Genomic DNA, 13,730 nt, shown 5'->3' on the forward strand with positions numbered 1-13,730 from the left:
AGAATGGGTTTAATTGTTCACATGCTAGTTATAAATTGGTAGAAATGCCATGTGTAATTAGGGATTAGGAAGAACCGATTGTTCTTGTGGCGGCAGCTCAATTCGATTACGGCGGCACTGTCGCTAGTGATTAAGTTGAAGAGGTGGAATCAATCCCCTAACTCCTTATCATCGAATCAACGAAGCATTCCCTTAGTATTCGATAACCGACTAGTGCATTTCGTGGTAGTTGCATCGTAGTCTAGTCCCCTTTCAGTAAAGCTCTCATTGACTTTAAGTAGAGTATTGAGACTAGAAAACAAGCATACCTAAGGACTAAAGAGGAACGAATCAATTTACTCCACTATATCTCATTGGATTGAGAGTAGAAAATATCTTTGATAAACAAAGGCTCACAAGTCTAGTTGTTGGTTTTACTTACGGCAAATTCATCACTTTCCTATTTGCATGGATCCTCATAAGGAGTTGCTTTTTACAGGTATACTAACATGCATGCTGATTACACTGGACAAGGATTTGATCAGTTGCTGAACGTGATTGAGAGGGTAAAGAATAAGCCTGACGACCGGCGGATTATTCTGTCAGCTTGGAATCCTGCTGATCTGAAATTGATGGCCCTTCCACCTTGCCACATGTTTGCACAGGTTATCCCTGCTGGACTTGGTCATTTTTTCTAGGCTATTACATTGATGTAAATTTTTACTTATTGTTTCCTTTATTCTCTAGACTTTTGGCAGTTTTATGTGGCCAACGAAGAGCTATCATGTCAAATGTATTAGAGATCTGCAGACCTGGGTCTTGGTGTGCCTTTCAACGTACGTTGCATCTTATGCTATTCTCACATGCATGATTGCTCGTGTTTGTGGTATGTGTTGTTCATCTTTAAAACCTGAATTTATTTTGTCAGCAATTTTAAGCTTATTGCATATTCCTGATCGGTGCGATAACTAATGATGTATCACAGTATCAGTAGTATCAAGAATTATTTATGGGAGTCCCCAAATAATTGACTTTAGAATAGCTAGGCATGGTCTCTTTTACAATGATGATATTGCATATGTAATGTTGTGTACTCTTTGCACTTTCCTAACAATCACACATCTAAAAGCAGGCTTGGTAGTTTTGGTAGAGAACAAGTTAACGAAAAGGAGAGAAAGAAAGATATAGGGTTGAAGAGATCCTTTTCTCCTTTCCCAATTTTACTATTGTTGTCGAAAAGTACACTTTTGATTGGTTTAGTAATGTGATAATTTTCATTAGTTACTTTTGTAATTGGCTTTGTTTTCCTTCATACCCCAATGTTGTTCCCCGGTGATTTTATCCATGTTATTGGGGATGCTCATGTATATAAAACTCATGTGAGGCCTTTACAAGAGCAACTTCAGAGGCTCTAAACCATTCCCAATGGAAAGCAGAGGTGCTGATATTTATTAGTGTTTTGTACTATTAATCTTTCTATTTGATGATGACCAATCTTAAATATCGACTTAATTTTTTCTGTGAAGATGTGTGTGTAGTTCAAGTTCTAATGATTGATTTTATATGGTTTTAGCTATATCTTCAATGCCTCCCCCATCATCCAACATGATGAGGTACAAGCAAGCAAACTGGAATATGCAGACTTTGATCCAAAGAAGTTGAGGTGCTGTTTAGATGGCTAGGAATATAGTCTATTGAGTTTGGGCGCTATGTCTGGTGATGTTTTCATTTTTTTGGGGGAGTCCTAATAATATTTCAAATTTCTTAAAGAGTACTATATTTTTTTTCTCTATGTTAGTTTGGATTTCAAATGGAATCTATGATGTAAAAACGTTCATGTCAAGTACACATTGTGTATGAAATGTTAAATTGTGAAGAATTATGATTTTTTTGGGTTTGAATGGAATTATATATCTTTGATTGAATTACAGGTGTTGTATAAAGGTGCTAGAATCATATTTTTTTTACCCAATTCAAAATATTTGCCACGTCTTAGAACCGTGGCTAAAGTATTGATCTAGTTCAAGAAAACCAATCCCCACGGTTCATTTAAGCATTGGCCACGATTAACAACTGTGGCAAAAGGAGTATCTTCCACGGCCTATGGAACGGTCCAAAACCGTGGGCAAAAACCAAGCTTTGGCCGCAGCCAATAGCCGTGGCAAAAGGTTAGCCACGGGCGCATTGGCAACGGTCGTGTAACGGCCATAACCCGTGACAAAGGGGCTTTAGCCACGGTCTATGGCCGTGGCAAATGCTCAGTATTCTTGTAGTGCCAAAAATGTAACATGCAGTAATGTTTACTCTTAAATATAAGGATCCGTAATTATAATTGCATTTGGGAAGTACATTATACGCATACTTAAAAGTTTAAACAAATATTTTCGTTGTCAGCATCATCACGGTTGGACTATGAACATTCAGTGTTCATACTCCTAGTAGACTATGAATCCCGAATGTTCTTACTCTTGTTGAACTATGAATATTCAGTGTTCATACTCTAGTGGACTATGAACATTCAGGTGTTCATACTCCTAGTGTTCATCGCCTTTGCACTTAAACAGAGGAGGGTTGTCATTCGGACTCCCCTAACTAGTCGAAAGCACGAATATCGGTTCGGGGAGCAATCAATGAAGAGAGTGGTATATATGCTAATGACTAAACGAGAACATAATCAATTTTTGTTTGTAGCAGTCCTAATCAAATAGCGATCATAATGAAATAGCCTAATCAATTGTAGAGGTTTGGTGTTTAGGGACAATGACCTGATGACTTGGTACGAACCGGTGGAACACGACTGATGTGTGGACCGCGTGTAATGCTGGGTGTAGAACGGGAGGGTACTTACACGCACCCTTTTATCCGTTCTTTGGGCCGGTGTTGTGGAAAAAGGAAGGGTAAAATAAAGTTTTTGAACACGTGTTGGACAGCTTTGGGTTTGTTTAATTAGGTTTTGAAAAATGTCGCGGCGGTTTGTGGGTGAGTTATCATTCTTTGTCATGGGAATGCGAAAGGTTTTGTCGGCCGAGGGTTTGTGCGGGTAAGGGTTTTGCAACATTCACTGCTCATAGTCCAACAAGAGTATGAACATTCAATCGCTCATAATTCAATGGTATGAACACCTGAATGTTCATAGTCAAACAAAAGTATGAACATTCATTTTTCGTAGTCCAATAGGATTATTGATGTAGAGAAGAACTTATAAGTTGCGCATTTTCATAACCTACACTAAAGCCTGTTGATTTCTTGTGAAATACCAGGGATTAATGGCTTCAAGGTTTGTGGATTCACACACAAGGAATACCAAACAATGGAAACAAGAGAAGTAACTCTTAATATTATTAACTCTAACCAAAACGGAAAAAACCCTAATGGGACTACCAAATTTTTATAGGCGGAATACCCTAATTACCATAAAACTCTAAATTTTCCAAAAATGGAAAGTTTTGGGATAACCACATATTAAGAAACTACTAATCAAAATAGAACTAACCCAACTGACCAAATCGAAAATGGACTCTCCTATCAAAAGATAAAGAAAAAACAAAACTTTCCTAAAACGGCAAAAACATGATTTTGAAGGCCTAAACAATGGATGCTTCGCCGTGGGTTATGCTTATTTTGACGTTTCCAATCAAATATGGCCGCGTCCATGTCTTTCCCACTTTGTTGCCCGCTTTTCCAGTTAATTATTGACATAAGCATCATATGCCAAGTTCATTGACATATGCATTGGCAAAGCATCTTTGCAATCAACTATGAACACTGAATGTTCATAGTCCAACAAGAGTATGAACATTCAGTGTAAATAGTCCACTAGGAGTATGAACACTGAATGTTCATGGGTCAATTTGAGATACCCCCATGTTTGAGCCACTAGGAGTATAAACACTTAAATTCCACTATGTAGTATGGAGGACAATAGAGTAGCATTGAAGATAAGATAAGGGTATAGCCATAAAATATATTTCGACCAGTTACAAATTTTTGGCAGAGAACAACAAATTCTAAGAACATTCAACAAGCATTAAAAATGTCATAACTAAATCAAAATGAAAGAGAGATGAACCTACTCTAAGCCTACGATGGTTGGCAATGAAATTTCTAGTGGAGGAGTTGTCAACAATGGGAATTGGTGGCACTTCTACATTTTTTTTTTTTTCGGTTCGGTCTTTGGATCCTCCTCGTGTTAGTGGAGGCATGTTTAAAATGATGGGTTAGAACATTGATAGTTAGGGTTTAATGATAATTGTAATCTCCATGAAGTCAATGCTACATATGATATCCCAAACTTTATAAAAATGTTATAAGAGAATGTTTGAAAAACAAAAGTTTGTGCAAAACGTGATTAAGAAACATTTGTCAGAGATTAAGATGTGTATTGGACTCTGGGTTGCTCGTTCCATTGCCAATTCACTAAATTAATGCAAGTTCAAACAAGTGCCAAAATTAGCTATAAAAACAGGATTCAGAGTACACTGCAGAGCATCATAAACATACTCTGACTTATGTTTACAAGAGAAAAAAAAAATCTCTTTGCATTTACTGTATGACAGGAATATCCTTGCTAGTTCGCCAGTCCTGAATTCTTATTACGAATTAAGATAGCTTGTTTTAGAACCCATCAGTCCCTCGTTCACTTTATGTTGTAAAGGCAGCTGGTGTTCTTTTGTCACAACACAAGTGATAAAGCTCACCTGAAGCTCGATACACCTTTGGTTCCTACCTTAAACCGACAAAGCACTTACCATATTCTTGCATTTTAATGCTATTTACAGAGCACTTAACAAAAACTAGTTAATACCATTTCTGACATATTCTAATACATTCTGCAATTTATGACAGTATATACACATACACAAAATAGATATTAAAGCCAAACGAAAGGTCTAAATCCATAACATTTTTTGGAACCCTTTTATACCACTTCACGATCCTTGGTTCCATTATAGTTGCCCAATCCCAAGCTTCTATCCATGCAAATGACTCCCACCCTGGAGCAAGTGGCGGAATAGGACTATCATCTTCAAGCACGAGTTTCACAAAATGTGTGCCTCCTCCAATGTGGCCTATTGCCGCTATCTGGACACGAGTTGGATCAGGAGCAGTCCACAAAGGAAAGTATGACATACATTCTTTCTCTCCAATGACGACAAGGACACACTGAAAAGTATTAGCGGCTAAAAATCCCATTGAAGGAAGTTCAAACCATTCTTTGGGGTTCATCGTATATGGAACTGTACATCGTAGATTTGTCTTGATCGCTTCTTTTTGTTCTTCTCCACCCATCATTAGAGTATAATCTGCCTCATGGGAAATCAACTCTGTCAACATAAGAGCCCTCACAGTAATCCATGCATCACCTCCATTAGACCCTAAGCATCGTGCAATCGCGCTAAATCCACAATGTCCATTCGATTCAACATCTTGCCAATCCACAATGAAGTCTCGTATCAATGGATTTAAGTCACATAGCCCATCATCCCAATTAGACCCAATTTCAGGTAAATCTACAAACACTTGAATATGAGTTCTTCTTGGTTTTCTTTTGCATGGTACCAACTTCTTGGCTTTACTATTCTTGCTTTCTTGAGTTACAATTTGTTCCTCAACTGTTTGTGCATACTCGAAAGCTGAAGGCTCTCTCTTTGTGTCCCTTTTATCTTTACAAGTCTTCACACCAATTTTTATTCCAGGTGGCCTACCCCTCACATTGGTGTTGACCCGAGGCTCTCGCCTGAAAGTTGCCTTTGGATCACCTAGTTCTACACACTTTTTCAGCATCAAAACCTTTTGTTCATCTGAGAGCGACTGAAACTTCTTCTGAATCTATGCAAGCTCGGGCTGAATATCAAAGGACCCATTAGGAAGATCAATCGGAGTGCTACTAAGCTGTCTCTACCTAGGGTGTATCAAAGATAAGGGGATGCTTCCCCTACCAATTAGAACAATTTCACATAACTCATGTGCAAAAGGAAGCCCATACATACTCTTGTAAACACAACAACAACGAATTTCATCTGTCTCAACTCTAACAGACCTTATTAGCTCTTTTGCTATCAAATCCAATGCATCTCTAGAAATGTACCCTCTAAGTTGCACATATGTGTTTTGTTTGTAACGATGATCCCAGAGATTCAAGCTCCTATTAAAAACTTAACTTTCAATTTCTGTCACTTGGTTTTGTCGAGAGATTATTAATCAAATTAAAGTTTAGTGAAGTTACCATTATTGCTAGAACGCATAAATGCCTCTTCAAAGAGGAATGCATACTTTCAATTCGGTTCTTTCTTTCGAAGTACCAAAATGCATATGGAGATCTATCAAAGCCGAGACAAACCTATCTTTGTACTTCGAAAGCCACTGGTCTTCTATGTATTCCACAACACCATAATGATCTCCGTACTCAAGTTTAAAACAACGTAGGTGTTCCAAGTACTCAACTTCAGTACGAGCTGTTATCACTGTTTCGAACATAAACATAAATTGTTCATACTCAAAAAAATTCTCAAATGTTTTTTTGGCCTTTGTCTCGATGTTCCTCCTGATGTGCTGCACGACCTATAAGATGCTTCCCAATAGTATGATTATGAGTTCCACACATAACACTCAGTATCCATCCACCTTCGTTGTTTCGTAATTCCCCTTTCAACACAAATGGACAACCACATTTTTTTTGGAATAAACTTGCCGTGTGTAGAGAGACAATCGGGGTGTGACGAGTATTACTCATAAGTTAATATTTCATAGAGTACAGAGTACGTGACCTACTACCGGTATTGCATTGTAAAAGCATGGATATATGTTATAAAAAATATCATATAGGCTATATAGTATATAATTAATAGTTCTATAAACGTAAAAGCATATCATACTTTATGGGTGGTCCAATGGTTCAATGTAAAACAATTGTTTAATTCAATAAGAGTTTTATACGTTTGGTAGTATGTCATAAAAAAGCTACAATCACTGGGTATGACTATACTCATAAATGTCATACTCGAATGTTATTTCACTTTTTATAAGATATGTCAATAAGAGTTTTATATGTTGGGTCTAATCAATCGATAGATATGACACTATATATGTCATACTCGAATATTATGTTACTATAATATATGATATTATAATATATGCTAGTAAGAGTTTTATATAATATATATGACACTATATATGTCATACTCTAATGTTATGTCACTTTTTATAACATAATTCAATGATATACGTTGGCTATATGTCATACTCAAATGTTATGTCTCTTTATATAATATATGTGAATTAGAGATTTATACGTTCGGTAGTTGAGTCACATATATATGACACTATATATATCATACTCAAATGTTATGTCACTATTTATTATATATGCTAATAAGAGTTTTATACTTTTGGTAGTATTATTAGCGCTAGAATTGCTGATAGATATGACACTATATATGTCATACTCGAATGTTATGTCAATTTTTATAATATATTCGTTTGGTAGTATATCATAAGAATCACAAATAAATATAACACTATATTTGTCATACTAGAATGTTATGTTAACATATGACATATTCCTCTGCAAGCGCTCCAACCTTCTGTTATGTTCATAGTCCAATTGTGGTATGAACAAAGAATGTTCATAGCTCATGACTATGAACAATCATTGTTCATAGTCAATTGTGGTATGAACACTCATTGTTCATAGCTCAACACTCATTGTTCATAGCATTGAGTGTTCATAGCTACAGAACTATGAACAATCATTATTCATAGTCGAATTATAGTATGAACAAAGAATATTCATAGCTCATGACTATGAACATTGATTGTTCGTGAAATGCATCTGATATGGACTATGAACATTTCAACAGCGGTTTAACACCACTCAAAGACAAATCCTGAACAGTCAATTTTTCTTCAGCCTTTAACCCTTCCGAATGCACGACCTATAAGATGCTCCCCAATAGTATGATTATGAGTTCCACACATAACACTCAGTATCCATCCACCTTCGTTGTTTCATAATTCCCCTTTCAACACAAATGGACAGCCACATTTTTTTTTGGAATAAACTTGCCGTGTGTAGAGAGATAATCGGGGTGTGACGAGTATTACTCATAAGTTAATATTTCATAGAGTACAGAGTACGTGACCTACTACCCGATATTGCATTGTAAAAAGCATAGATATATGTTATAAAAAAATGTCATATAGGCTATAGTATGTAATTAATAGTTCTATAAACAGAAAGTATATCATACTTTATGGGTGGTACAATGGTTTAATTCAATAAGAGTTTTACGTTTGGTAGTATGTCATAAGCACTACAATCACTAATATGACTATACTCATAAATGTCATACTCGAATGTTATTTCACTTTTTATAAGATATGTCAATAAGAGTTTTATATGTTGGGTCTAATCACAGATAGATATGACACTATATATGTTATAACTCGAATATTATGTTACTATAATATATGATATTATAATATATGCTAGTAAGAGTTTTATATGATATATATGACACTATATATGTCATACTCTAATGTTATGTCACTTTTTATAACATAATTCAATGATATACGTTGGCTATATGTCATACTCAACGGCTATATGTCATACTCTAATGTTATGTCACTTTTTATAACATAATGCAACGGAAGATGACAAAATCTCGGTGGTGGACTATGGAAAGGATGAGCGGAATTTTAAAAGCTTGGCTTTCACAGGTAAAGTAGGATCTTTTCAGGAAACAAAGGTAAAAATGGTTACTGTCATCAATCTTCTCACAAGTGATGAGGAGAGTAATAGTGAGACGGAGGATAATCCTGATACCCGGATTAATCAAGAGGGGGAGTTTGAGGAGGACAAACCATGGGAGGACTGCAAATCTAATACATTCCAGTGCATCGAGGATTTACCCCAAGCCAAGATTCTCGAAAAGCTAGGAGAAGGTAGCCGGAGAGTGAAAATTGGGGGGACTTTTACTATGGCTATTCCTCAACAGCCGCCTCTGTTTTAATGATGGCCTGGAATTGCCGTGGAATTTGCACCAACACGGCAGTTCGATCTCTAGAGGGCCACATCCGAGAACACAAGCCGGATGTTATATGTTTAGCGGAAACAAAGGTGGGTAGTAGAAGGATTGCAGCTGTAGGGAAGATGATTAAATATGGGAGAAGCTTTTGTGTGGATGCTGATGGTAGTAAAGGGGGCTTGGCAGTTTTGTGGAAGGAGGACTGCGATATTGAAATTTTAGGAGGCACAACGAACCAAATTATAGGGATACTAGGGAGGGAGCTGCTGGAGTCATTCTATGGGATGGAGATAGGAGGATAGTGGCAATAGCTTGCAAGGAGTTCAGTGCGGGATCTCCTAAAGAGGCTGAGTACATGGCTACTGAGGTGGGGGCGATGCTGGGAAAGAAAGAAGGGATCAAGTTTGTCAGACTACAAGGAGATTGCCATCAAGTGATCCTGAGATTACTAAACCCAGAGAAAGCCAACTGGAGGATGCAAGCGGTTGTCAAGGCCACCATCGGTGTTCTAGATAGTTGTTCTCCCTAGAACTTCTTTTTGGATTCCTAGGAATCTTAATAGCCAAGCCCATGAACTAGCAAAATGGGCAGCAAGGCATTTGGCAATGGAATATGTTCACTGTTCTAAAAATCAGTCTAGGCGCTAGGTCTTCACTGTGTGTCAAGTCGATCCTTTGCATTTGCTACATGACTAATAGTCAAGTCGATCCTTTGCACGCTCTTTTGGTATTGGAAGAAATCCATTCTCATTCTTATCACCTAGAAGTAGCTTGTTATGGAATGTATCGATAAGAACACTGTTCATCTCATTTGTCCATTGCATTGCCATATCAAATTGTGTGTTTTCTTCCCATTTGGTGAAATAGTCATTGCCTCTTCACGGCAAGTCATTTGGCTATTGTGCATAGATCTTTTTGGGACTTTTAACTAATTTATACTTCTGATGGAGCAAGAAGTCCAGCTTGTTTAGAAAGGAAAGTTGTACTGATCTTTGTTCCCTTGTACTTTTTGGCATGGTGTTACTTGGGATATGTACGTATACCATTTTGCGATAACAATGTAGAGTTTCTTATATATTGACCATCATACTCCATTTCTATTTTAAATGTTTAAAGAAGATACACCAATGAGTTTTTTATTCTCTTTTGCATTGTTCCCCAACAATGTTTCAAATATGGTACTCAGTGATACACTAGCAGTGTAGTGTGGCACTGCACATGCCTCTGGTACTTTCTGCAAAAACATTCTTCCCCTGAAGGGAGGTGAATTTCATAGCAATAAGGCAAAAACTATCACAATAATGGAATACAATCTAAAAAGTAAAAAAAAAATATGTAAAAGCGAGACTGCAAAACGCTGTACATTGTCCACCCGAGCAACCACTGCATGAGTTTCCGAAACAGTTTCCGAAAATTATATAGTGTCGTGCACAGCATATACATTGTCGTATATAAACTTTCTCTGTTATATAGTGTTGTGCACAGCTTATACAGTGAGGTTGAACAATCAATGTTCATACCCCAAATAGGTATGAACAATGATTGTTCATATGAACAATGAGGTATGAACGATTAGTGTTTGTAGTTCATAGTACGTACAATATGGACTATGAACACTCATTATTGGACTATGAACACTCATTGTTCATAGCTCATAACTATGAAATTAATTTAATAAGTAATAATTTAACAGAACCATAACACAATGCAGTGCTTCCTGCTTTTGATACATAAGTACCCCCGTCTATTAAAACGTAATGGCTAATAGCAAATAAATAATGGCTAAATAATTACATATATAAATGACTAGTTAAATTGGATTTCGGCAAAGTCTGACAGGAATGGGAAAATGGACTGAATGCCACTTGATGGGATTATTTGGTCTGATAGGACCTTATTCACCATGAAACTGTACCATATGATCTTGTTGTTCCAACTGAAAACTCCAATGTCTGATGGCAGTAGGTCGATGAAATTTGCATGGCGGAAACTATCATACAATATAAACCTCCTAGGTTCACTCCACTGGCTGTTCTCGTACTGCTGCAAAACCCACAGTTCAAATGTTTTTCGAGTAAAGGTGTTGCCCACTGGCCAAAAGGAAAACATAACAGCTACGGAGCCATCATAGAGAAACAGCTTGTAAGTTTCAAATGGACGCTCAGTCTCGGTAGCCTAATCCTTGTCCATTGCTCCTGGCGAATGTTAAAAACCAATATTCCTGCATGCCAAAGAGACCAATGCAGAATTCCATTTGCAACAACTCCGGCCTTCGGGTTAATGTGTTTAGGATTATTAACAGACAACTCCAGATCATCCAACCTTTTCCATTTGTCAACTTGGGAATCAAATAATTCAACATGATGATAGATACATAATTTCCTGTTGTTCTCTCGGGAAGGCCGGACAGAATCGTACCTCGGTATTGAAATACTAACAATTTTGAATCGCAAAGGTTCCACAGAATTCACCACCATGCCCACACTTTCAGTGTAGAATTTGTTCCTACGATTATTTAGGCGATGAACGTTTCTAGTCGTTGGTTTGCATATGTAAAACTGTTGGTATCTTTCATAAGGTGTGTTCAAGAGAACAATACCTTCCATTGACGAGGCAATGACCGATGTACCATATGGTCTGGAGTCCAAACTTGGAAATGGAATTGGTGGGTTGTTTGCAATGCTTGAAGCAAAAGATATCGGCGTTTCCCTTTTGTCTGCCGTATTTATGACGTAACCAAGAAAAGATCCCGTCATCAACGCGTGCTCCTTGGTGAAGGAAGTTGAACTTGTAAAGACTGCCCATTTTCGGGATACTAAATTGGCTTTTTTTAGAAAAGGAAGTGGAGCACGTTTGACAATTTCTTCACAAATTTCTGCTGGCATGTCCTTGTTAGTGTTGTTGGTTTGGATGCTGTTGTTGTTGTTCTTTCCATGTGAAGTAGATCTCTCCATTGTTGTTCTTTCGAGTGGGTTTAATTTCAAGTGTGGAGTTTTTACTGACGGACCCCAATTTGTGTTGGGCAGACTCCCACAAAAAAAACTATTATTACAAGTGTGCCATTGGTCCCAAAAAATCTTTAAAAAAACAATTATTACAAGTATGCCATTGGTCCTCAAAAAATTGAATTCGAAACCCCAAACTTAAACGACCTGGATAGGTCGTTTGGACTAAGTCCCAAACGACTTGGCCACACCGATTGGGACTTAGTCCAAACGACCCGGCCACACCGGTCAAGAGCCCAAAAAACAGAACTTTATATTTTTTCAAAGTTCAAATCCCAAATGACATGGCCACACCGTCTGGACTAAATCTCAAACGATGTGTCCAGGTCATTTGGACTAAGTCCGAAACGACTTGTCCACACCGTTTGGGACATAGTCCAAACGACCCGCCACACCGGTTAAAGAGCCCAAAAACATAACTTTATATTTTTTCAAAGTTCAAATCCCAAACGACATGGCCACACCGTCTGGACTAAATCTCAAACGATGTGGCCATATCGTTTGGGATTTAGACTTAGTCCAAACGGTGTGGCCATTTTTTTCTAAGTCCAAATCCCAAATCGACATGGCCACACTATCGTCGGATCGAGTCCAAAACAATGTGGCCATGTCGTTTGGGATTTGACTTTGAAAAAAATATAAAGTTCTTTTTTTGGGCTCATTCACGGTGTGGCGGGTCGTTTGGACTAAGTCCCAAACGGTGTGGCCAAGTCGTTTGGGACTTAGTCCAAACGACCTAGACGGGTCGTTTAAGTTTGGGGTTTCGAATTCAATTTTTTGGGGACCAATGGCATACTTGTAATAATTGTTTTTTTTAGATTTTTTGGGACCAATGGCACACTTGTAATAATAGTGTTTTTTGTGGGAGTCTGCCCAACACAAATTGGGGTCCGTCAGTAACAAATACCTTTAATATTCTCTCAAGAGGTTCTCTCAATGCCTAGAAGTTTTTTGCATTTATTAATATTTGAGCATGTCTTCTAACTCAATCATTAGTCCAAACGACCTGTCCGGGTCGTTTGGACTAAGTCCCAAACGACTTAGCCACACCGTTTGGGACTTAGTCCAAATGACCTAGCCGGGTCGTTTAAGTTTGGGTTTTCAAATTCAACTTTTTTTGGACTAATGGCATACTTGTAATAATTGTTTTTTTTTTAGATTTTTTGAGACCAATGGCATACTTGTAATAATAGTTTTTTCTTTGGGAGTCTACCCAACACAAATTGGGGTCCGTCACTAACAAATACCTAAACTTATCTGTCCTATCCATTCCCATGGCGTGTTCAGGAAGCTCTCATTTGATATTTGAATCTAACAACCTATTTAACACAAAAACCGATGCTTCTCTTTTAAGCATAGAGGATGGAATACTCAATGGCTCCCTATCCCCTTAAAAGTAGAGCTAAAGTCAACAGATTTTACTCTCTATCATTAATTTCCTCTGTATATGACTCCTGTATATATACCGTCTTAGAGCATGTATTCAAGTCTTGCGGGATGTATGGTCTTGAGCCCCAAGAGACCATAGATGCAATGATTTTACTCTCTATCTTTATTTGTCGAGCATTATTTGTCAGGGATCATATAGTCTAGGTGTAATTGTTTGAACCACTCACCGTTTTGATTAGACACATCAGACATGTTACTCAGCTCTTCCATTTAACTCAGACGCATAAAAGCTGTTGCCGTGTGGATCACATATGTTGGAATTCTTACGC

At 37.6% G+C, this 13,730-nt stretch overlaps 2 protein-coding genes across 2 annotated transcripts; one reads left to right on the top strand and one right to left on the bottom strand.

Moving 5' to 3' along the window:
- The first annotated feature begins 437 nt into the window (after positions 1–437).
- Positions 438–1,871, top strand: LOC147482092 (bifunctional dihydrofolate reductase-thymidylate synthase 1-like). Its single transcript, XM_086580026.1, has 3 exons — positions 438–644; positions 727–865; positions 1,553–1,871. Exons 1-3 carry the CDS (start codon positions 489–491, stop codon positions 1,639–1,641), a joined length of 384 nt encoding a protein of 127 aa, XP_086436152.1. The 5' UTR covers positions 438–488; the 3' UTR covers positions 1,642–1,871.
- Positions 1,872–11,121: 9,250 nt separating this feature from the next.
- On the bottom strand, positions 11,122–11,961 carry LOC147482093 (F-box protein At5g41720-like). Its single transcript, XM_086579192.1, has one exon. It carries the CDS (start codon positions 11,959–11,961, stop codon positions 11,122–11,124), a length of 840 nt encoding a protein of 279 aa, XP_086435318.1.
- Between the last annotated feature and the right edge of the window lie 1,769 nt (positions 11,962–13,730).

The sequence above is a fragment of the Coptis chinensis genome, chromosome 8, assembly GCF_015680905.1.
Source record: "Coptis chinensis isolate HL-2020 chromosome 8, ASM1568090v1, whole genome shotgun sequence".
NCBI classification, from domain to species: Eukaryota; Viridiplantae; Streptophyta; class Magnoliopsida; order Ranunculales; family Ranunculaceae; genus Coptis; species Coptis chinensis.